Source organism: Haliotis rufescens, unplaced genomic scaffold (genome assembly GCF_023055435.1).
Source record: "Haliotis rufescens isolate VD_foot unplaced genomic scaffold, xgHalRufe1.0.p SCAF_9, whole genome shotgun sequence".
NCBI lineage: Eukaryota > Metazoa > Mollusca > Gastropoda > Lepetellida > Haliotidae > Haliotis > Haliotis rufescens.
Genome location: NW_025964383.1, coordinates 22,094,929 through 22,120,344, shown reverse-complemented (window position 1 = coordinate 22,120,344; position 25,416 = coordinate 22,094,929). Strand labels below are relative to the sequence as shown.

Sequence of the window (25,416 nt, the reverse complement as noted above, 5' to 3'; positions counted from 1 at the left end):
AAAAGAAAGTTTAAGGAGAATGTACTGATGATGAAAATCTCTTAATTGAGTCATTGTGGCCATGTGAAAACAAAGTCACATGACCAAGATGCTTTACAATCAGTCATCAAGTTCTCTAAAACTTAATGTCACACTTCAGATTATCTAAAATGGGAATGAATGCCCTTGACCTTGAGTTAAGAATGATGTGTTCATGATGGATTTGCTATGACATCAATTTGGAGGAATGCCTACCAATGGACCAAGTTGTGATCAATGTGACCTATGGTGACCTTCACCTATATCAGTAAATACATGAAAAAGAACAAAACTACCCAGGGATATATCGCAGTGAATCCATTGTAAACAAAGGTTGTAACAACAACAAATTCAAACAAAGCCAATTTCAGGAGAACACATCAAGTCGCCCTCATCCTACAGGACAGTGTTATTACCTACATGACAGTAAATGATTACAGCAGACTCACCCTCAAACTGCTTGGCTGACACATCTTCTGTAGCAGCTGCAGAAGCACGTTTTTCACCACATTTGCCAGCATCAAACTCCTTCTTGAATTTGTCAGCTATCTCCTTGTTCTTAAACTTGATAGCCAGTTGTTCCACCTTGCCCTCCTCTTCTGAGAAGTCCTTGGCATACCAAACCCACGACTTCCCATCACCTGAGGCCATAGGCTTGAGTTCCAGCTCAGGGGTGATGACGTGGTTGCAGCAGACTTTGTAGATCTGTTCTCGCCTCATCAGCAATCGGTAGCGGTGAGAGGATTTGTGTTCCAGGATCTTCATTGTGCCAAGACCCCTCTCCTTCCACTCACCCTCACTGAACCTGAGAATATAAAGAAACATCAAGTGTATGATAGCTTCATACCATACCATACCATAGCTTCTTGATTTGTGTGAACATGCATGAATGACCTTGAGAATGACTTGATCTGAAGCATAAGCCGTACATCTGACCCAGGCAGCGACAGTAAATCTGAGACATGAAACCTTTCTGAACAAAATGCGTCATGGGGGGTACATTCAAACCAAGCCCTTAAGCCGTGGTCTGTATGCTTGATTATAGAGTATGCAAAAGTTTAAGCCATCATACAAAACTTCTTCAACAGGCCAACAATGCCATGGAGCATGATACAACATTAAGTAAGTTGAAGATAATAATCTAATAATTCCCGATTCCTGGTTGAAGTTTGGTCTGTTGCCCACTCAGCAATATTCCAGCTATATGAAGGCAGCCAGTTAATAAACAAGTCTGGACAAGACAACCCAGTGATTGATATTGTGGATAACAATCCACACTGTAACGGTACCATGACACACTATCACCCAAGTCACCGAGTCTGATCGCCCTCTCCATTAAGTCGCCACTTACGACCAGAATAGGTTGCTGGGGACTTGTTCTAACCAGAAATCCCCACGGGGTTGAAGTTACTAAAGATCAACATACCTGAATAGCTTTGCCCTCTGTTCAAAACGGGTTATTTCCTCCTCTTCCCCAGTCTTCACATCAACTTTGTCAGGTAAAGACCCAATAGGTTCAAAATAGATGTGAGAGTCCACTCCATCCTTATTGACATAGTAGTCCCCTTCTGGAGATTTGGGGGACGTCACAGAGGCCTTGGCTTGAGGAGTCTTTGATGGGGTAAGGCTGAAGGAGAACTGAAATGGGGAGCTGCTTTCTTTCTTTTCTTGGCTCTTCACTGGAGTTGAGACCTTTCCGAGATTAAACTGGAAGCCTCCAGATCCATCCTTCTTGGCAGTATCAGCTGCAAAAGCAAAGTTGAATCCTGATGATTTGGGAGCAAAACAAAACCAGGATGTAGGTGCTGGCGCTGCTTCAGTTGCCGTGGGCTGAGGATTATTAGACTGCAGCATCTCAGCCTAGAGGCGTCCAGTGGTAGAATCAGCTGGCTCACTTTTAGCTGGGGTTGCTGGAGTGGATGGCTTGGAATATAATCCCCTGAAAACTGCTCAATCATCGCCACGTGCAGTGTATCGAAATATCATCTCTTGGAGAGCAATAGTTAGTGCAGTCCGAGAAACATTAATTTTATATTTACCTTCTGCTCATAAACCTTGTACACTATACGCCTAATCACTGTATCAAAGCTGTCTAATATCCTTTTACGTACCGGCTTTGTGTTTGAGACAATCTCTACACCTGTTTTGTTTTATTTATCATACCATAGACTTGATGGTATGAACTGAAAACCCCATAGCTTGGGCAGTTTGGTAATTCACCCGATCTAAATAAATAAATTGTGTCCCATTATCTCTCTAAAGAGTAAAGAACTTGTATATATTTCCTAGTACAGACTCCATGTTGGCTACTCAGTTTATATTCTTGCTAGAGAACCATAGTTTCGTCCTTTACTGGGTTGATAGTCCTCACAGCCAATACAGCCTGGACAAGGCGGTTTGTTTTCATAGAGGTAGAAGGACTCAGGCAACAGGTACTTCCTGGCTCTGGCCTTCTGTTCCTCTGTAGCCTCCTCCACATACAGGAACTCCACACCTGAAGTGTCTAAGGGACACAGAACCAAGAGGTCAGAAAGAAGGGTCATAGTCCTCACTCGCTGTGATAGAACTGGAATACTGTTAAAAGAAGCGTTAAACCAAACAAACTCACTCACTCCTTCTGCACATCGTCAGCCTGTATGAAAATATCATAAACCTTATCATAAATATATGAAGTTTCTTTTTGAAAATACGTGAATGTCAGCCATGGTATGGTTTGAAGCATACACTTGATGTTTCTTTACCTTCTCAGATTCAGTGAGGATGAGGCGAACATAAGTCCTCTCGCCTCAAGCGAGTTCAGACAAGAACAGATCTACAAAGTCTGCTGCAACCACGTCATCAACCCTGAGCTGGAACTGAAGCCTATGGCCTCAGGTGATGAAAAGTCATGGATTTGGTATGCTAAGGACTTCTCAGAAGAGGAGGACAAGATGGAACAACTGGTTATCAAGTTCAAGAACAAGGAGACAACTGACAAGCTCAAAAAGGTGATGCTGTCAAGGCTGATGGAGAAAAGCGTATTTCTGTAGCTGCTACGGGAGACATGTAGATTGAAGGTTAGCCTACCATAATCAGTTATTGTCGCATAGGTAATACGTTATATCAGGACAAACCCGTTGACGGATAGACATTTAGGCTGTTTTGATCTATGACCCATGTAGCCATGGCCCAGGCAATGCAAAAAACTGTTTGTTATGAGCTAAGGACAAGGGGACAAGGGTTTTACAGCCTGCCATTAAGAAGTTGCATTCTCGTGGCGGACGACTCGAATTGGTACATGACCCGCTCAGTCTGTGTCCGTTCACCTAGAAAGGGTGATGAGTTACCGCGATCTGGGCTCAAAACGGCCATTATTGATTATTCCCACTCTTTTCCTTACAAGAGTTTTTTGACAATTTGTCTGCAAAGACGTCAGAAAATGTTGGATCGAGACCCTAATCTCTGCTTGCCGTCATATTATTACATTATCATTTTTTTCCGTCGAAGAGACATAATACAATCGTTTGGACATGATAGAAGGTGAATAGGAAGAAATTAATGCTGTTATTGACATATTGTGTTCCGTATCTTTTAAAGTGTAGTCATTATTTGTGTCATCATTTGACTTCTATTCTCCTGTACATTTTACTGTAATATATAATGTGTATACTGTTTTGGAGTGACACCGCATTGTTGGTGTATTATGACAACATGTAGTTCAAATGCCTGTTAGCAAAATGTTGTTTATACACAGTGACCGACCATTTGATATTCTATTCCCACTTATATTTGATGTAATATGACAAAATAGTGTATATACTGTTGAGGAAAGACACATCCGTATCCGTTGATATTGTTAACATATACAAGTACATTATTGAAAGGTGTCCATACTTACAGTAAGCAGTGCATGTCCCTCCAAACGTTGTCATTGCTTCTGTCAAAGGTCGGAGGCCCATTTGTGAAAATGTGATTGAGGACTTTTGGCGGATACGCTGTGGTAACTGTGTGGCACTGTTAGCAATTATCTTGGCTTCTATTTCCTTCTTCAATGAGAGGACTTCAGTAGGAGCACACAGTTCAAGACAGCTCTGGATAAAATGAAGCAAAGTTTCACATGTAGAATCTTCATGTTGAAGTAACTTCCGAAGAGACGCATTTGAGGCCTTCTCTGCTTCTTTGCACTTTTCTAATTCCAGTAATACCTCATTTTCTCTCTGGTCTAAAACACTCCTGAGCTGCCCAAATGTATGTTTAATCTGTTCTTTAAGGTCTTGAGCATTTCGCTCAATATCCAATTCAAGACCATCAACTTTGCCTTCTAAATCTTTGACAAGACTAAGCCTTTCTGAAACATGCTGAATACCTTCCTTGAGAGTGTTTTCCGCAGGATCAGCGTTTATTATTGTGGTTGTACTACAGTTTTTATGATCTGTTATAACACACATTGCACATAAAATGAGGCCACAATTTTTGTCAAAAAGCTCCTCGATGTACTGCGCATGAATTTTACAATACTTTGTTTGAGGGGTGTACCCCTTGAAGTCACGTGTCAGTTCACCTATAGATAAGACGTGATGACTCCGGACTACCCTCAGGACTTCATGGGAAACCTGACAGTGTTCACACAGAAACACTTCGCACTCCTGGCACCAGGACATGGCTTGATTGCCATCATTGTTATTGGTGCATAAAACCGCCCCAGCATTGTTTTGAATGGTTGACAACAACACCTGTTTTGTTGTTACAACATCCTTAGTGTTGCCAACATCATTCCTCTTAAAGTCCTCCTGACAAATACCACATTGTATAGTGTCAGTGTTGTTGGCATCATGGCATGTCTGACACACTGAATGTAGACAAGGAAGTAGGTATGGATCGGGTCCACCGAACGTGTAGGGAGTTTCACACACTCCACATTGATGCAGTGTCGTATTCCTGGACATAGTTTCTTTAAAGACGTATCTGCAAACAAATGAGTTTTCATATTTAATCGGCTTGAACCTATCTCAGGTGCTGCCATTTCTATTTTGATATCCCTTAGGGACTCCAATTAAAGTAGCAAGCATGACTGATGTCAATGACACCATCTACTCACCCGTTGAGTACACATCTATTTAATAAACATGCTACCATCATGTACATTGAGTAATAACATCACAAGTCGACAGGAGTATGTGGCCAGACCCCCAAACTGCCTCCCCACAGTAGAACAAAGCAAACTTAAATTTCCTTATCTTTTTTTGTATCCAACAGACTAGAAAATGGTGGTTGTGGTCAAATGTTTTGGTGGCAGATACTGTTTTAGGGTCAAAATGCACTTTTCTGTTGTAAAAATAGAGAAAATCAAATAAAGCCCTCAAAAAGATAGTGTTTGCATTGAATCCTTATTTTTTATCATTTACGTGATAGTTTACACATACTAGACTTGAATTATTATTATGTTTTTAATATTAGCCTCCCACAATTTGAGCTATTAGTACAAAAAAGGCAAAATATGGTGAATTTTTTTGCTCTGTTTTCATTTTCTATTTATTGGGGAAAAAAACGAAATGAATTATTAGTATTATCAACCAAGTCATTTGATATCTCAAAATAAGCCGACACGTCTTATGATGAGATGGCAATGTTCATATTCCACATAACTTTTATGGGTTTTTTTAAAGTGGGTAATATGTTATCCCACCCCCGTTTTCTCAAAATTGCATTTTTCTATTCACATTGTTAATTTCATTTATAATAGATTTGTACAACACATACCTAACACCGTTTGCAAATACCTTTTCTGTATAGGATATTATTAAAGGTCTGCCTAAAATCAATGATTCTTTAAACCACCGAGTGTTACATTTGAAGGTCAATGTCACTTTGAGGGTCAAGTTCTAAATTAATACATAAATAGTATTTAAAAAATGCTGCAAATGCACATACAACTATCATCACTGGTTCTGGGTATGCTTGGTAAATCCCTATAGAATATACGAAGAAACCAACAACAAATGTGCACAACAAGATCAAATCAACTGTTTCCCCTCAAAATAGACAAGCAAATGATACTGTGGACTCAATCGCAAGACACATAAAGGTATAAGGAAATAAGCTCAACTTCTTTATTGTGAGGAATATAACGTTTCAGAGCATAGACATACTCCTTCATTAGGTGAATTAATGCTATGAAGCAAAGAACATATATATTTTTCTGTAAGAACAACAAAGCCAACAAAGTAATAAGATAACAAAGGTGGAAAGTTAGTTGGCGCTGATAGGTGATTAGCAATGGTAAAGTGGAACAGTTAACAGTCTCCGAGCCAATTGCAGTGGCACCAGCAGCGCACGTCCCATTCCCAGAGGATGTATACACCCGATCTCCTGCAACTGTAGCAACCAATACATTGGAGAAACGCTCAGATCCCTCAAGACCAGACTCAAAGAGAATCAGACCTCTGTCAACAGAGTAGAACTGAAATCCGCTATTTCCGAACACATCATCAAGAACCAAGACCATAACATCATGTTGGAAGCAACCAAAGTTCTGTCTACCAACAACTGGCGACAAAGAAAATTACAAGAAGAAAATCCATCTGGAGTCACCATCCATCTATGAACCGTGATCAGGGAACCTATCTGCTCAGTGCTTGGGATTTATTGCTTTTGTTATTGTCTGTGCTAATTATCCAGCTGGCTTTCATTTGGCCATTGACATTTCTATTGCTATTACCTATCAGTGCTAATTACCCCCTGTCTCTCGTTTGCCCATTGTCCATTGCCTATTTACAACCAGTGGTAATTCAAGTCCTGCTGTCACCTATCAGCGCTTATTAACTGTTAAGTATTACCTTCGATTTGTCCATTGCTAATGACCTATCAGCGCCAATTAACTGCTGGCTTCCCTTGTTAAGTTTCCACCTTTGTTGTCTTATTACTTTTGTTGTTCTTACAGGTCCATATGCATGTTTTCTGCTTCATAGCATTAATTCACCCAATGAAGGAGTAAGTATATACTCCGAAATGTTGTGTTCCTCATAATAGGAAGTTGACATCTATAAATTCTCTTCTTTATGTGTATCACTTTTAAATGCCATTCAAAGACTACATAAAGGGATCTAAACCTCATAATCTGACATATAAATGAGAATATTTATGAATACCCTTTTGCTCTCAATACCAAAGGAGTGTACTATATGATTATATTTGTAATTACATACATGTACATGATTATTCATAAGAAAAAAGTCACTTAAACCACAAAACACGTACAGTTCGGTGTGACTAGACTGTCAAAAGTAGCCAAAAGTAATAACGAATAAATATGATCGAGAAATAACCAAGAAATATCTTTACTCATGGCATAAAAATAATATTGTGGCTATGTAGCCATGCTGCGTTCCAAACACACTTCTGCTCTTGTACACGGCAGATGTTATTCAAAGTTAAAATATCGGTTTTTAGTTTCCAAGACAAGCAGTAAATGCAGCATGGTGTCACTGGACTTTCTGTCTGGTCCATTACTTGATTCTCTGCTGTCTTTAAAGACAACCGTAGCATGGAAGGCAAAATACAACGCTTACTGTTCATGCAAATTGTGAGTGGCATGTGTTACTGGTAGGGCAGGACACGTTTACCTTTTTCACTGATTTTCAGTGATCTATTCACATAATTTTCATGGCTCTTTTGCTGTTACGCCCGATGGAATCTGTATTGGCGGACAATCGAGACTGGTTGTTCTCTGCTGTTGACGTTTTATAACGTTTTAAGAAATATTTGTTCTTTTATCTGTATTTTAAGGGTCGTGTCTATACTATGTTACCACATTTATAGACTGTAATAATATGCTATGGCATAAAATAGGTTTTAAACATACTTAGCTGTAAACAGGCTTTGGGTATATGTCGCTGAATGGAACAAAATCTTTGTGTGTGTTTAACTCTACACGTAAATGACATGTAACACATGCAGGGGCTCAATATCCCAAAATATCAAGATGCTTTGAACATAACATGTTCATGAAAAGTGTGGAATATAGTTATTGGTGTCATTCATTAGTTACCCCCTCCCGCTCGCGAGTCAAGACGAGGTACGTTTACATATATCTACTGCTGTAACAATCGTTTTATCAAGAGTCTAGAAGAGTCAGAAGAGTAATGTCAACTGTTGTGCAATGTCCAATCGAAACACATTGAGACATTAAATACTTGATTATCTGAATATGTCATCACTTTGCTTTGATAAATACAACAGCAAGCAAGAGTCGAGCACGGATTGTAGAAATGTACATAATTGAAGGGACATGTTTAACCTCTTGCTTGGTGTTGATGTTGTCGTATTGTAAGCATCTCAGAGCAAGATCGCCAAGTACCAAAACTGTTTAAACGTTTTAGAGGATTAGAGAGAGTGGTGAGTGGGATGGTGGAGTGTGACCACCTCTAATATGAAGACAGAGATCATATTAGATGACTAAATATTAGCTGAGATAATGATAAGGATATGATCTTATGAAACTTATTTAAACTCAAATTCTAACTTAACGATATAGTGCTTTCGACCCAAGCTTCAATAGCGTAATTGCACTTAGCTGAGATAAACCATTATTTATTTGTAAGTGAATCGTGAAAGGCAGTTGCACGCTGGTAATTGTGATCTAGAAGAAAATTGTGAAACGTGATATTCTTATGATGATGTCTGGGTATAAATTCAAAGAAGACAGCTTTCTCGACATTGCTGACACATGTTGAAATGTTGAAGATGTTGTCAGTTTGGATTGAGCCACCTAGAAATGCCCCTAAACTCTGCTAGAGCATTCGTCCCCCTGCTATACTTTTCAACGCCCTGGATGACAAAGGTTATGTCCAGGCCTCCAGCAACAAGGCAGCTACAATGTTCCACCTATAGACGATGCTCCCAAGCAACACATGTTGAGAGGCCATGTTTCAAACGACAATATGGCTGTTGATATATCACTCATCTCATCTGCAGTTACAGATCATATGTCATATGAACCCGAATGCTTGAGTGACAGTGGCAGTGGTGGCAGAGATCTTATTGTATTGGAGAAAAACAATGGATTGGTAATGAGTCACTGACACTATTGAAACAGTTGCATATAAGTGCTTCATTCCTTAGTGTAGACGAAATATTGTCATTTTCCTGTATTGGCGTCCATCTTGGAGGCCATTTTGTTCGCCATAGTGGATAAATCAAATTTCACAAGCTCAAGTTTGTAAGATACTTAAACGATTCATGTGTTCAAATAAAGGAAATTGGTGTATAAGAATGTCTGTGTTGTCATAGTATTTTTTTAAATATGTTATTCTATATGTGTTGTTTCCTTAACAGGATGGGGGTGGGATCACATTTACTAAATTTTCATATATTATATTATACCTTCATTCATTATGGATTTTTTTTTTAAATTCCTAAAGCATTCAGGCAGATTTTGTGACATGAGACATCACACGACAAGATTGTCAATATCATTACATTATCCTTACTTTTGTAATAATTTGAAAATGAAAATTGAGTGATTTTTTTCCTGTTTTTGACACATTTTTGGCCCATAATTGTTGGCAAAACAATTTTGCTAATTGTTTATTTGTTCTATTATAGACTACCTAAGTCCGCACACTGATTTTTGTCTATACAATGAGCATTGCAATATGCGAACTGACTTGTTTGGACCCATTTATTTGATTTACTTAATTTTGACACACAAATGTGCATTTACCCACCAAAGAACATGTCTGCCACCAAAGGAAATCACCACAACCATCGTTTTCTAATGCATAAATGACATCTTACGAAGAAAAATGTGGTTGTGCTTTGTTCTACTGTGGGGAGGGGTTACTCCTTAAATAAGCCTCTTTTTAAGGGTTATCACTCTGAAATTCATTGCATTGCGTTTGGACAATGATTAGCCGTCAGGAATGAGATACTATTTAATGTAAGCAGCGGTGAGCAAAGTATTATATTTAAATGCTCGAATTATCTGCAAACTTCCGGAATAGAATGGATTTATGTCAAGGTTACAGAAACATGTGGAATATTCTGTCATGTTCAAGAGACACTGGACAGGTCTAGCACTGTGCTTGAAGCTGGATAGACTATATAAGTGGAGCTGGCGCGTCCCTGTCTCATCTCACATTTCATCTGACATTACAACAAGATGAGCAGTTGCGCGAAGATCACATATCGCCCCGGGTTCCCATTTCCGGTATATTTCGGAAGCTTGACCACTGTTGTGGATAGGTGAAGATTATTATCACTGAACGTTTTGATTTCGCCACTACCATCATATTTGTATTTGATACTGCCATTGAATATGGAACTACTACTCTATTGCAAACTGTAATTGTAATTGCTGTGCAGGAATTGTATTCATTTGTAAATCTAGTTAATGGGGAATACAATTGTTGATTGTTTGTTGGTTTGTTGGTGTCACACTAAATTCATTTACGTACATATTTTTTGGTTAACATATTCTTTTAATTTGGGAATCGACACGTACCACTATTCTGTATTAACAAATCTACTCAGGAAAGATAATTCTGTGTTTTTAAGAAACACCAGAGATGCATCACCATATGGACAAATAATCGACTGGGTGTCGTCATTTCAAAACACTTATATCAATATTGCAATCAGTATTCATGATTGTGAACATTAGAGTTGCCTATTCGTCGAGAATTAGTGGGCTTGATGCACAGCCAGTCCAACTGTGACACTAAATTGAACAACTAAATGTGTGTGTCTTTAAAATGTGTTAACATTACACAACAGAATTGTGGACTGGTGGATGATTAATGCTCATTCATATTTGATGGTATTTATTTGGAAAATACCAGATATGGATTGGTCAACGAGAGGTACCAAATCACAAACAAATGAACTGATGGGATGTCATATTAGTAACAAGTCTTGCTTTAGGTTTTTGGGGGTCTCCACTTCATGACTTACTACGTACCCATGCCACACACTTTCAGTTCCTGCCTTATATGCTGGAAAAGTATACTTATCTAAAACTACAATGTTTGAGCATGTACAGTGCAATACTTGGTATAAACTCTATTATCACTGATTCTGATCGGCAACCCACTCAAAATAATGAGCTCAAACGTTGCTTCAATCAATATTTACGCTAACACCAAAGAGTTCGTGATTAACTTTGCAATGGTAGAATGCGGAAAAGACGAATGTGTTTCTCAGTATGAAAACACATTATTTTTATCTGCTAAATGAGGTTGGGTCACACGAGCATACTCTTAGTATTGTTATAACTTAAAGGTAACTTAAATATATTCGACCTAGGCCCATGTGACCGACATGTCAATTATCCTTCATCAGATAAAGCCAACAAAGACATTGGTGCAAAGTTATATTACTGTTTTAGTACATTAACAATTCATTTTTTAAAACTGACCTTTCTGAACGAACAAAATATCCTGTGACTTTCTCTAGTATCTGGGAAAAGAAGGACCCCACGTTGTTCTTTCTCGTTGGTGAAGGTGAATGCAAGGTGAGAAATAGAAATACTGGACACTGAACATTTAGCGTCCCTCAGCCTGCAACACAGTCACTGCATATGGTCAGAGTTTAACCGCTTGCCCTGCATTGGGGCCTCTTATCACCAGACTGATAATAATTTGCACAGTGTGTTATACAGCTCAACCGAAGTCAAAATCAGTACGCCGCGCATGCCGGTAACCCTTACCTTGTGCAGTGCATTTCTGCCTTTTGTAAACACTTGCCCTACATTGGGGCCTCTTATCTGCTGGTAAACACTAACAAAACCAAGGTTGAAATCAATACAGATAATCTTTTCCCTGCACAGCAAGACCCCAGTGAATATATTCGATGGACATGTAAGGTTGTTGCAACGCTTATATATATTACATGCACGATAATGAGTAAGTGAGAAAGTTTGTAAGAAAGAAAACGTACAACTTTATAACAACTGCTGGTATATTGTAGATAGCGCGGTTTCGATGTAGATTCTCAATCATTATCAAGTTGGAGTGACAACAACCGAGTGATGAGAGGCATATATTAGCATGATATGTTGTGATAAGCTGCAGATTAACATTGACAACAACAGGTAATAGATAACAAGTAGCATACAGATAATTGGATGAAGCGTAAATGTACAGTAAGAATACAAACACCACACGGGTAATGAGTGAGTGGGTGTGTATGGTTTTATCACGCTTTTAGCAATATTCCAGCAATATCACGGAGCGGGGCACCAGAAATGGGCTTCACACACTGTACGCACGTCGGGAATCAAGGTAATGAAGCACATGGGCGATGAAGCCAGATGTACAGTAAGGATAAGGATTAAACGGATGGAACAGTTGTTACAAGCTAATTGGATACTAATTATAAAGGGTTATTGCTTGATTAGATCTTCATAGGCAGACAAGATGTCTGATACCCTTGATCTCTGGTGAGGTTTGTGACTGTGCATTTCTTTAGCTTCCGAAAGTTTTCTTTCGGTGAAATCCTGGTTGAGAGGCCAGTGTTTATTGTATGAAAAACAACATATGTATAACTCATTAAGAATGTTAACATAATGTACAAACTTTAAAAATAATTTCCTGTATTTTAAATAATGATGACTTCCCGAATACAGTCCGACCTCGGTAATGTTGGACAAGTCCATTTTATGAACAGGGAGGGCTTAAGTTTAGTATTTCACGGATATTCTTACAATTTTCACGTTGATTATCCGTACCTTTTCTCCCTATGCCGATTGACATATCTCTTCTACTTTTAGAAAAGATTGCGTTTATCTACGTTGCCAAGCTACATCTATGGGGAACAACTCACCAGACACTTCCCAATCAAAAATAAGGTCCTTCAATTTATGACGTCATCAGTTGGCGTGCTCAAATGACACTGAGTAGCCTAAAAGGTACTTTTACAGGTACATTGATGATAAACTTAGAAAATATTCGTATTATCGTGCATGTAGGTAACGGCCTATAGCCTGAGGTAATTGCCTAACTCTTGTCCCGAGGTGATGACTTCACACCGGCCCTTGCATTCCCACCGCTGCAAATGTCACCCGAGTTGGGGGTGGTTTCAAAATATTGTTGTTATTGTACTTTAATGAGTAATGCGTTGACGTGGATAGCAATTAAGATATGTGATGCATTATATATGATTGAAAAAGTGATGGAATAGTTAAAGCTATGAAACGGGACGAGTATTGGATGGTTGGGGGCTTTTGAATCAAGAAGAATTGGTTGTTCTACACATGATTTATTTAGCCAACATCTGACTGAACTGAAGACGTATCTGAGTATGTACTATCACCCAAAGGTATGATAACTGGTGCAACAAGGCTGAAATATATGTCTTCACGTTGGCGGTACCGACATTCCATTTCAAGAACGCGATCTTCAGGCTATTGCAATGCCTCTGATGTGATTCTAGCAAAGTGTAACATAACTCATATGTTGCTTAGGATTGACAGAGGTCGCTGTCCGGGGTCAAGAACTAGTCGGAACAACTTGTTGACAAACCGACTTGGAGTATCATTGTATGACCAAGTTGTATTATTCTGTTCACCTCGTTGTACGGACTGGCCATGGGTCAACGCAAAAAGATGACCGGTCAGTCAGTCGACAATTACAAGATGTTTACTACATTTTGGCTGGGAAACGATCCTTATGCAGTCAAAAGTTTAATGTCAAAACTCTGCATAAATAGCGAGGTGATTTGGCGAAAGAAGCAGACACTTGGAGACACCTCCAGACCGCAGACAGAGATACTTCTAGACCTCTCCAATAGCCCCTTTCCAGTGTTCTCCAGCAGACTCCCAAAACTTCAGGTAATGCCAAAGGACGCTGAAACAACGTTACCTACGACTTGCAGTCCTGTGTGCCTTAGCCTTCCGGTAGTGACGATCAATCTCAGCGTGGTGATGCTATATAAAAATAAACTCTTATCTCTCCTTGCACTTATGTGTTGCCTCTTTCTTTGTCACCATTTGACATGTGTGCGTTTGAATGACAATGACACTGGAGTTGTTAAGACTGCAGTAGCTGATGTTCCAACCAGTCTTTGAACGCATCACCAATCATTTGCTTGTGATACTCGCCAGTCTTCTTTTTTGCCTGGAAAACTAGCTCACATCTACCATAAGCCCCAGATCTGAAAGCTCTGACTGCCATAGTCAGGAATGATGCGGATATAGTGAGACGTCCTTGACAGGATGGAATATTTCCACCTGAAGACTGCTCGGTCATCGACACGTGCAGTGTATCGAAATCCCTTCTCCTGTAGTGCAATAATTAATGTAGTCCCGGAACCATTAATTGGGTCTTTAATTTCCTCCAGAACTCTACTTCATGTCGGGGATACATTCTGCTCATAAGCCTTGTGCATTAATGTTTCGCGGACTACATTATTTATTGCACTACAGGAGAAGGGATTTCGATGGCAGCCAGGGCTTTCAGATCATTTACCTTGATGAAACCTGGGAGAATAAGAATCATTCCACTGACTACATGTTGCTGCTGTCAGATGGACGAAACGGGACCGTGCAACCAGGGAAACATAATCATGTCATTGTTGTGCATGCCCGAACCGTGATCTGGGGCTTTTGGTAGATGTTCGCCTAATCAACTTTTTATCTAAGCTGTCTAATATCCTTTTACACCTCGATTTTCTTTTAGACGACCCCTACCTTTTTTATAATTAATCATACCGTAGACTTGCTAGTATGAAAGCCCCCGAGCTTGGGCAGTTCTGTAATACACCCTGAAATAATAAATAGTTTCCCTCTGTCTCTCTCAAGTGTAAAGAACTTCCTGCTACAGACTCGTGCCGTTTACCATGGTCATGGCTATGCACATGTAATGCAACATGCATCAAGTCCTTGTTTTATCCTACTTATGCCCAGCGACAGGTAGGGTGATAAGAACAATAGTTTCACTTCTTCCGGTATGTCACGACCAGTGATCGAACCACTGACCTTCCTCTCTCTCCGGGCTGACACTCTATCCACAAGGCGGTCAGCTTGAAACAGGAAAATCCAAGTTGTATTTTCTTCCAGTTTTATGCCATCACTTTAGGCTTGGTACTTGCATGTTGTTTGAGGTTGTAGTAGGCATGCCTTTGCCTGAACCAAAGGTAATGGCATCAGGTTGAATATGCATGATGGTGTTCATAATTTCTGAGACCTTGAGGAAAGTGCGCTGAACGGGCTGCTTCTGTTTTTGCAAGAAGTTGCAAATGCTTTCTTGAATAAGTTTAACATAATAGTTTTTAGAAACGGTGGTTACTTACGCAGTGTAGAAAGTGGCTGTATGCAGGAGTTGAAATGAAAACTGTAACCTATCATAAATATCTAGGTATTATTTTCTCAGAGATTAGTGTGGTCAAGCGCTTGTGAAACCCTATCTATTCAACCCAGAAAGGCTAGCATGCATATTCATAGACTACCTTTTCATGCTATTCAAACAATATTTGATACTAAGATGTGACTAATTTTAGTGTGTGGTGCAGAAATCAAGGGATTCACTTTAAGGGAGGCCTTAGTCTCGGTGTTTCCAGACGGTCGTCCAGTAGTGTCGTTATGGGGCATGTTGCAAGGAGTCACTTATGTGTCCATTTTTATAGTCGTTGCATAGGTTATTGGTGTAGACTTCCACTTATTGAACATTTAAAAGTATAGATACCAAAAGGCATGTTACCAGATACTGAAACGCTTTGATGATAATGGGAAAATAAACTGGGTCTCTCATATGTTAGTACCTAAATTAATGTTCAAGAAGGGTTTTTCATGTCTGGCTTACTCAAGATAAATCTTAATATGTTCAAGCAAAGATGTAAGGATATCAGTAGTATAGGTAATGGGGGTTCTGGCTCACTTCCACTGGGGTCAGATTTATATACCTATACCACTACTACAGAGGGAATTTTTTATGCAAAAACGATGATGCGATTCGAGAGGGCGGCTTTTTCTTCTTTGGCACCCCCTACAATATTTTTTCCACTAAAGCAATAGGATGTGCATAAAGCATACAACTGTGCCTAACGAATTCCCAATTGAACATTTGTGCCCAACTACAACTAAAAAATAATCGCAATGAATCCTTACAATTAAATAATTCAGTTTTACATATTTTTCAACTTCTAGGACACTTATAACCACTATACAAATTCAAAAAGGAAGATCTTGAAATCTCATCATGCCAATATTTTTTCCACTAGAGCAATAGGATGTGCACAAAGCATACAACTGTGCCCAACAAATTCCCAATTGAACATTTGTGCCCAACTATAGTATAGAACAAAAATGGAAGACGCGAAATATAACAACTATGGAGAGCATGGGCATACGTTCAGAAATGTCTGTGTTCCAACATATACTAGCGGAGAATGCATACGAAGACAACTTGCTACCACATATATTCAAGGTAGACTATTTGAAAGAAAATCTAGGCAGAACACATCTAGAACCTTTGGAGGGCCTACCAACATTTGTATACGATATGTATGTATTTGGCTATCTAGAAGAAAACGATATCTCTACGAGGATCTATGTCTTGTACAACTGGAGAAAATGGATCTGCAAAATGTATATTACAAGAAATACAGTGTTGACAAGCTTGGAAAGGACACTGATGGGATAATTCGTGGCTGGCGCCAATCTGGGCTGCTTGACAGGATGTGAACTGACCACTACTCAACTTCGCTTTGTGTAGGCATAAAATTAATGCGACCTTCCGTAACTCGCATTTTTCGCATTAATATTCTGCTCGCTTTAATTTCCTGTTTTACAGTACGTTGGAACACAGACATTTCTGCACGTATACCCATGCTCTCCATAGTTGTATATTTCCATCTTCCATTTTTGTTCTATACTGTAGTTGGGCACAAATGTTCAATTGGGAATTCGTTGGGCACAGTTGTATGCTTTGTGCACATCCTATTGCTCTAGTGGAAAAAATATTGCAGGGGTTGCCCAAATTCGGGGTGCCAAAGAAGAAAAAGTCGCCCTCTTGACATAACAAAATTCCCTCTGTAGTAGTGGTATAGGTATATAAATCTGGCTCCAGTGGAAGTGAGCCAGAATCCCCATTACCAATACTACTATTTCGTTTCAGAATTGGCATGATAAGATTTCAAGATCTTCCTTTTTGAATTTGTATAGTGTCCTAGAAGTTGAAAAATATGTAAAATGAATTATTTAATTGTAAGGATTCATTGCGATTATTTTGTAGGTTTTGTTCGTTGTCCCATAAGTTGAAAAGATTTAAGATGCAAATTGATCCGAAAATGTTGTTATGCACACATTGTAATGGCAATTGTACTGAAGACGGGTTCAGTTTACTCCTTGTATGTCCCCATCATGTCAAGCAAAGAAAACTTTATACCACTTGATTATACCTATCCTAGTAGAGATATGTCTTACACTTAAAAAGGAATTTACCAATATTACTATTGGAAAGTGTAATTACATGAAATGTGCCCTTAAACGTGTGTTATTTGTGTATCATAATGAATATCAACCCACTGTAAATGTTTTGTATATGCAGTACTTCGGGCCAAAGGTCTGCAATACAAATAAACCTGTCACTTGCACACGCTTTTCTACTTTGCATAATAGAATAACAAAATATGATTCAGTAAACAGTAACAACAGGGATATTTATTCATGTATTTACAACAATGTTCTTTCAAGCAATACATATGTTTAATGAATGTTGATGAGGATGCTGACCTGATATTTACAACAGAAAATTCCATGAATTACTTGTATGATGTGTGAAATTCAGAAGCTTAGCTAGATCTACCATTCTTGAATTAGCACTATGTCATTTTGATGAAACATGAAATGCACTTCTATAAAAGATGACAAAGAAATCCTTGGAAATAATACCATCTTGCTAATCTAATTGTTCATATTAATGACACTGATGTAATAACACTGTGAGACAATAATCTTTATATATTTCGCCTTTTTCATCATGTACAGCAAGGGCAAAAATGCCTGCAAGTTCAGGTTCAAAATATTCCGCACACATGTATGGACACAGGCACCAAATTTCATGATTTGTGATGTCATTACTGCATGGCAACTTAGTATGGACATTGGGTTGCCAAGCAACTAAAAAACAATTTGTTCACCAGGTCTGTCAGGTGGCAACAAAACCTTTCATTTATTGTCCAGAATTACTCTTCCACTTTGTACACACATATATTTCAATTTGCCTAATCCTTCATTTTCTTCATCTTTTCTGGTCTGAAAACATTAAAACATTGATTAGTTAATATATCTGGATTAATGTTATTTTAATAAGATATTTCTTTTTCAGTAGAAAAATCTGACAAATTAAACCTCTTGTAATCATTTATTCACATTGCATGGCTACTGCTTGGTTTGCATATAAGGGGCATCAGTATTAAGCAGTAAGCTTAAGTAAACAAGACGTCAACAGTTACAGATATAATATTTTGTAAACGTCAATAACCTTCAAATGCAGATCTTTCAGTACTTGGTGGAATAGAAAGGCATTTACCGAATGTACACACATTTAATTACCTTCCTCTAAGAATGAACTTAAGAGAGCAGACAGCTCAGGCGAACATGAAACAACTGAGGAAGCATCAGTGGCTGACACACCCTCCCCTGTTAGTGATGAGGCTGCTGATTGGCTGCCCTCACTTTCACCTGGCTGTATCCTCGTCTCACATTGGCTACTGCCACCCATAGAGGTTGCAGAGCTTGCTTCAGATTGGCTAACAAGGATTCGGGTTTGACCTGGTCGTTGGGCAGGAATTGGGGATAAGTACAAATTCAAATCAGGAGAATCATTCAATTCAAGTCCAGAAACAGTGCTAGGGCTAGTGACAGCTAATGCTATGTATACAAACATATTGAACAACTGGAGCATGAATTTCCGTCCCACTGAAACACAAGAAGCGGGGATATGAGGACACACAAAGCAAGCAAGGGGGGGAGGTCTCAAGCAGCATCCACAGGGGATAAAAGTATGCTTCCATCAGTGGGGATCTCATGCCCTGTGATGACAGGTTAAACATAGCAAAGAGTAATATGGCTATTAATCACTACACACGTTCTATTATTACAATGTTATTTCGCCATGATAGTAATACAGATACAGGATGAAAAGAATGTAGAATGAAAGTCTTAAATGTGTTGTGATTTAAGTTGCTAAATGCTATTGCTCATTTGATCTAGTGGTGTAATGATACGGCAATACAGTATTGTCTCAAGATATGAGGCCCACGAAACAATTCTACGATTTTCAAACCCTCTATCACCATACAAACTATACATTACCTTACAAGTTATATTTGCAAAAAACACACATGGTTGTTCAACAACCAGCTAATGCAGATTCTCTAGCATTTCCCCGTTTGGCTATATTTGGCACAACATTTACAGTGCCCTCTGGCCTATATGTTTCTTCCCTACAATATCCCATTTTGATCTCTGAAATTTTAAACATGATTCATGTATGTGATTCACCTGCAAAAAGGAAGAATATAATCTTTTGAAACAAAAGTGCTGTATCGGGATACGGATCATATCGCATCCATAGTATTGGGATATGTATCGTATCGCGACCCCTTCATATCGTTACACCTCTAATTTGATCATGTATCAAAACTACCCATGATCCTCAACAAATATTCAAGTAGAAAGGAAAGAAATTAGTATTTCAAAGTAAAGGGCTTGCCACCACCACCACCACAAAACACACAATTAACATGAATGAGTGAGAGAATGAGATTCTACATCAACCTGTTTGTTGTTAGTGAGTTGGGTTTATGGCTGCTTGAAAAGTATATTGCATATATCTTGGCGTGTTAGCTAAGTCTTAGATAATTGCCTCGGCCATTTGTAGGGTGTTAACCAGGCATGTCATTCAAGGGTGACAAAAAAGATTGAATAGCCAGTAATTTCTAAAGCTTTTAAACCTCGGAGTCTTTCCAAGAAAACTATTGAATTGAGATAAACACAATGAATTCCAACTTGCCAATGGTCATAACCAAATCGAACCTTTGATCAGCTGATCTGGATGGAGCTAAGGGACAAAACTCAGTCATGCCTAGTTATTCAGCCTTGCATTAAAAACTAGGTAATGATGCAGACCATAAATTTTGTTGCCTTTTGTAACAAGAATTGGGCACTGGGTTCGAAGCTATTCCACTGTGTCCATGATCACAACATCAAAGGAAGATACACAGCTCCTTAGGCTAGACATTCTGCATGACAAGGATTCATTACTCAGTTTGGTATCTGTCTGCAAAATTAATCTCTCAATATCCACATTTATCTCTTCACTCACTCACAAATGCATGTTAGTATATAGTGGAATGAAGCAGAACATCGCCCACAAAATCAGACTCTCCATGCAATCTAAGTTCAAGTCATGCAATGCAAGTTCAAGTTGTGCAGCTAATGAGTTGAAGGTGCTGTGTAAGTGAACATCTGTTTCTGGAGTTGAAACGCACGATTCTTCCTACGAACACAGCTGGTGGTCAACATACACACATCAGTAAGTAAATTGATCAATGTATGTCTAACTCATCTTGATCAACTAAAAACTAACAAAAGCCATTTTCTTCAAGATTTGGAGAAAGTTTCTTTGGAAGTAACTGTTTCTATATGGTGAAGCTTGTCATTATGCTGTACAAAACACAGTTAGATCACACATGTTGTTGCCTACCTTGACCAACAGGTCATAATATTTTCAGTTGAGACTTACCTCCCGTAGCATCGCCGTGAGAAAATATAACAGGTGTATCCATTTCATGTGAAATCTTCTCTGACAACTCAGAATCTCGGGCTAAGCTCACACCCTAAAACCACAACAACAAAACTTTGTCAGTTCTTTCAACACTAAAACCTATATAATTTAAGATAAACATTTGTTTGCTTGTTTGTTTCTTGGTTGTTTAACGTCGCACTCAGCAATATTCCAGCTATATGACGGCGACCAGACAATCCATAAACTGACATCATGAGCATCGATCCATTCAACTGGAATACGATGATATGCATCAACCAAGTCAGCGAGCCAGACCACCCAATCCTGTTAGTCACCTTTTACGGGAAGCATAAGTTGCAAAAGACCTATTCTACCCCAGATCTTCACGGGTCTAAAATATATTCAGTCTAAACACACATTAATGTTCTTCTGCATCCATAAAGTTCATACATATATACATTTATATACACTTCCAATCATCAATTCATTTTTAATCTCACCAATAAAGCTATTCATAATCAGTAATGTCACTTTCAAAGAAACTGCTGTCACGAGCACTGTCCCTCACCTGAATATGTAGTCAAAAGTATATGTCAACAAAGTCAGGCAATTAAAAGATATGTGTCCATGTCGAAGTTGCCTTTGAGAGATTTTAAGAACAGTCAAATCAAGGTAAAATGTAAAATATTGTCTAAAAGAGAACATATGTGTCAAGCCCCTCCACTAAATACACATTGACCAAATTTTGTTGTCTTTTGAACAGATATGGCTGAGTAATGGCCTGAAAAACGTTTCAGCTTTCTGTGTGGACGAAGTGCAAAGGTCAAATTAAGTTCAAGGTTCAACATATCACCCTAAAAAAATCGGGGACATATTTCTTTGATACCACAACTAAAGTGGGTAGACTTTCAGTTAGGTGAGCGAGCAATGGGAATGGGTAAGATATTTTGAACTACAACAAGCATGTCTTACCTCCATAAAAGATTTAGCAAACTCCTCTGCAGCAGCTACTGAGCTGAAAGCTGCCTTAAAGTCCCTCCTGACTGGCTCGTCTGTTGAGAAGTCTTGGGCACTCCACATACAGGCTCTCTTCTGATTCTCTCTGGAAATATAAACAATCATAGAGGGATAACATATGGTGTGCAATATCGGTGACATTTCACAGGTGAGTGACATGACAAGCCAGGGGTCAATAGTGTAGGTATCTAGCCAAACCTAAAGATGTTAAGGGTTTTAGCAACTTGACTGTTACAGTGTAGGAGTTGCCATAATCTTCTCAGCAGAAAGGAGAATTCCCAAACACTGTACATACACTCATTTGACGTTTCCCCTCCCAATCCCCTTTTCAACCGCCTCTGTGGTCTGGTGGGTAGTGATTCTGTCCGAAAAGTGGAAGGTCGTGGTTGAATCCCTGGCCTCATCATAGTTAAAGACGTTAAACAGTTGTGCTACTCGTTACCCTGTCTGATGGTCGGCATTAAGATAAAACAAGGACTGGTCAGCATACTGTGTGTGAGTGGGGTATCCATGTTAACTGTGGCATGGTATCTCCATGGGCTAGCTCTACGGGTCCCGGCATAAGCAGTCACACATTTTTTACTGTCATTATTCTGCGGATATATTTTCAAGGTGAAGTATTTTTATCTGACTTACAGTTTTATTGAGTGTTCGCGACAAATGACATGGTTGCAGACTTTTTGTTTGTCATCTGTCTCCATGTCAATCTGGTTTCCGTTCAGGTCATCATTGTACAGAATCTTCAAGTTGCCCATTCCAAGTTTCTAGAAAGAAGACCATTCTCGTTCAAAACAACTCCAAATGACATGTTATATCAACTTGTGAATGAATTTGTGAAACCCTTATGTGACAGGTATGTTAGTGAATGAGTATGTTAGTATGGTTTTAAGCAGCTTTAAGCTACCTCAATAACTATATATTTGTCCATTTATGTAATTTCAGGATAAAAAAAACTTATCTTCGACTATCTTGAACTCTGTACATGTATCTCAAAGTTTGCCACATTAACAGTTTTGAGAAGTACAAACAAGCATCTCACATATGTATCACCTTTCCTTGCACCCCCAACATCGCAGTAACTTCCTGGTTACTAGTACATCAAAAAGTGCTTATCAAAGCAGGTGGGGTAGAATAGGTCTTCAGCAACCCATGCTTGCCATAAAAGGCCACTATGCTTGTCGTGAAGGGCAACTAATGGGATCGGGTGGTCAGGCTCACTGACTTGGTTTTGATTCATGCCATCATATCCCAATTGCCGCTCATGATGTTAAACCCTGGATTATCTGGTCCAGACTCGATTATTTACAGACCGCCATCATATAGCTGGAATATTGCTGAGTGCAGCGTTAAACAACAAACAAACAAACAAAACATCAAAGCAGGCAATTAACAAGCTTGAGATGAAAGTGGCACTTTGTTGCTTTTGTTAAGTAGGCTGATAAATAATGTACCACTCACTCAGCTGTTGATTTTTGACTGCTGTTACTGATTGCTGCTATGCCTAATAAGGATCTATACTACAAAAAGTTTGCTAAGGATCAAGTTTTGATGATATCAAAAAATCATCCAACAAATAAAGATTTAAATACCCTGGTTACAGTGATTGGGTATACCCTGTAAGACCTCAATTTCATGATGAACGGACAGAGGCATGCATTCATGTGCATAAGGTGCTTGAAAACCCTATGTTTTGAGGTATCACGACAGAATCGTTGCACATCATTATCAGAGAGCACACCAACATTTGCTACTGAGGATTGCAACAACTGAATGCACTTATGCTCACTCCACGTCAAAGACGTCGTTTGAGGAACGAAGATTTAGGCAGATACATGGAATCAATACCAGATGTTTGCATCATGGACTTGCAGGCTGTAGACAGCGTACCACCATACAGCGGGGAGACAATTGTCTCCTGATTGCAGCAAGACATCATCATTTTGTGTCTGCCACCACACTCAGAAATGACCTGCATAACGCCAGTAACGGAGGGAATGTATCAGACAGGCAGGCACATTTGGACTGGGCTGAAGATCACCTCAAGTGGACAGTCCAGGACTGGGCTTCAGTACCATTTACTGATGAATCAAGATACTGTCTTGACTTCAAAGATCGTCATGCCTGAGTGTGGTGTAGATAAGGAGAAAGATTTTAGGATTCCAACGTAGTCAAACATGACCGCTATGGAGGAGGCTCAATCATAATTTGGGGTAGGATCAGCAGAGTGGGAAGAACCGATCTCCATGTCCTACAGTGAAGCACCATGACAGGTGTGCGCTTCAGGGATGACATTTTGGATGTGTAAATAAGACTGTATGCTGGAGCAATCGGACTGGACTTCTTCCTCATGGACGTCAACCCATGATCGCATCGTGCCAGTGTCGTTAATGCCATCTTAGAGCAGCAAACCATTTTGACAAGTGATCTGACCGACTCTACATTACTGCAATACTGTGGGACACATAAAAAAAGCATCAATATATTACCTTCCACTCATCATTCTCAAAATAAGTCAACGTAGCTCTCTTCTCAAACATGATGCTTTCTTCCTCAGAATCGTCATCTTCTTCCTCCTCCTCCTCTGTCACAGGGACGTCCTGGCTTTTGGACACAATTGCCGAGTTGTTGGTATTCTTGGCTGGAGATGCTGGAAGTACATCAGTTCCTGTTTTAGACAATTCTTCAGGTGACAGATAAATTGTTTTATTCAAGGGTGCAGAAAAATGGTCACAGTGAGATTGCTTTATTAAGAATCTTATAAGATCAAATGACACAAATACACTATAAGTATTATTCTTTGGTTGAACAAGAATAACACCATTCTATACGACTGAGAAAATGTTAAACAGCTATGAAAAATGATCATCCAGAAGGTTTAGAATTAATTACTTTGGTTCAATGGGTAAGAGGTAGCACCCTGACACAAAGCCTTACCAGATTCCGTTGCCCTGACCAGCTCCTGAACCTCCTCAAACTTCTTCTTGAACTGTCTGGCCAGCTCCTCTGTCTGCAACACAAGACTCACTCACATGAGATGACGACATACACAGTCAATCCTAAACAAGAACCATCAGGAGATGACATTTCTTCTCCATTCTGGTGCAATTCAGAAATGGAGTTTGGCTACTTATACCCAACTTTTGGTACATTGCCATTGGTTACCTTCAGTTCTGTGAAGAAAAAATACATTGTTGTTCAGTATTTTTCAATATCCCAAATTATCAAAAGGCACCAGTTCACAACTATACTGGTCTGTAAAGCAAGTTCCATCTGGAAATATCCAACGGTTTGGGAGTTCTGCACCGGAAATGAGCACTATTCTCATTTTCAGTATAAGTCCAACTTGTTGTGAAAAACAAATAATTAAAGCTCCCAAATCATCAAACGGTACCAGTACACCACTAGACTGACCTGCATAGCAAGTTTCGACAAGAAATATTCAACGGTTTAGGAGTTCAGCTCAAGAAACGGAAAACTGATGGATGACGGACGGACAGACATGTTGATCGTTATATCTAATAGTTTTTTTCAAAAAGGGATGATAAACAATGGATGTACAAGAAATAATTATCTATAGTGCTTTACTTACAAACCCATCATTGTTTATTCTAGCAAGAGCCCAGGTTGTTTGTCAGACAGGATTTGTTTTCCATTACTT

General features: G+C 39.1%; 1 protein-coding gene across 9 annotated transcripts in view; it reads right to left on the bottom strand.

Moving 5' to 3' along the window:
* LOC124120609 (RANBP2-like and GRIP domain-containing protein 8) overlaps positions 1 to 25,416 on the bottom strand; it is a 302,310-nt gene that overhangs the window by 237,216 nt on the left and 39,678 nt on the right. For 4 of the 9 annotated variants that reach the window (XM_048391236.1, XM_048391243.1, XM_048391242.1 and 1 more), the window contains 7 exons: positions 24,693 to 24,765; positions 24,245 to 24,423; positions 22,395 to 22,522; positions 21,714 to 21,843; positions 20,739 to 20,832; positions 18,545 to 18,910; positions 17,624 to 18,244 (listed from right to left, as the gene is read on the bottom strand). The exons of 1 other annotated variant lie outside the window; for it this stretch is intronic. In XM_048391236.1, the coding sequence (XP_048247193.1) occupies positions 18,231 to 18,244; positions 18,545 to 18,910; positions 20,739 to 20,832; positions 21,714 to 21,843; positions 22,395 to 22,522; positions 24,245 to 24,423; positions 24,693 to 24,765 (984 nt within the window). In that variant the 3' untranslated portion in view covers positions 17,624 to 18,230. Of the gene's footprint in view, positions 1 to 17,623; positions 18,245 to 18,544; positions 18,911 to 20,738; positions 20,833 to 21,713; positions 21,844 to 22,394; positions 22,523 to 24,244; positions 24,424 to 24,692; positions 24,766 to 25,416 lie in introns of those variants that run through there. 4 more of the 9 variants (XM_048391240.1, XM_048391238.1, XM_046483475.2 and 1 more) reach the window with 4 other exon arrangements.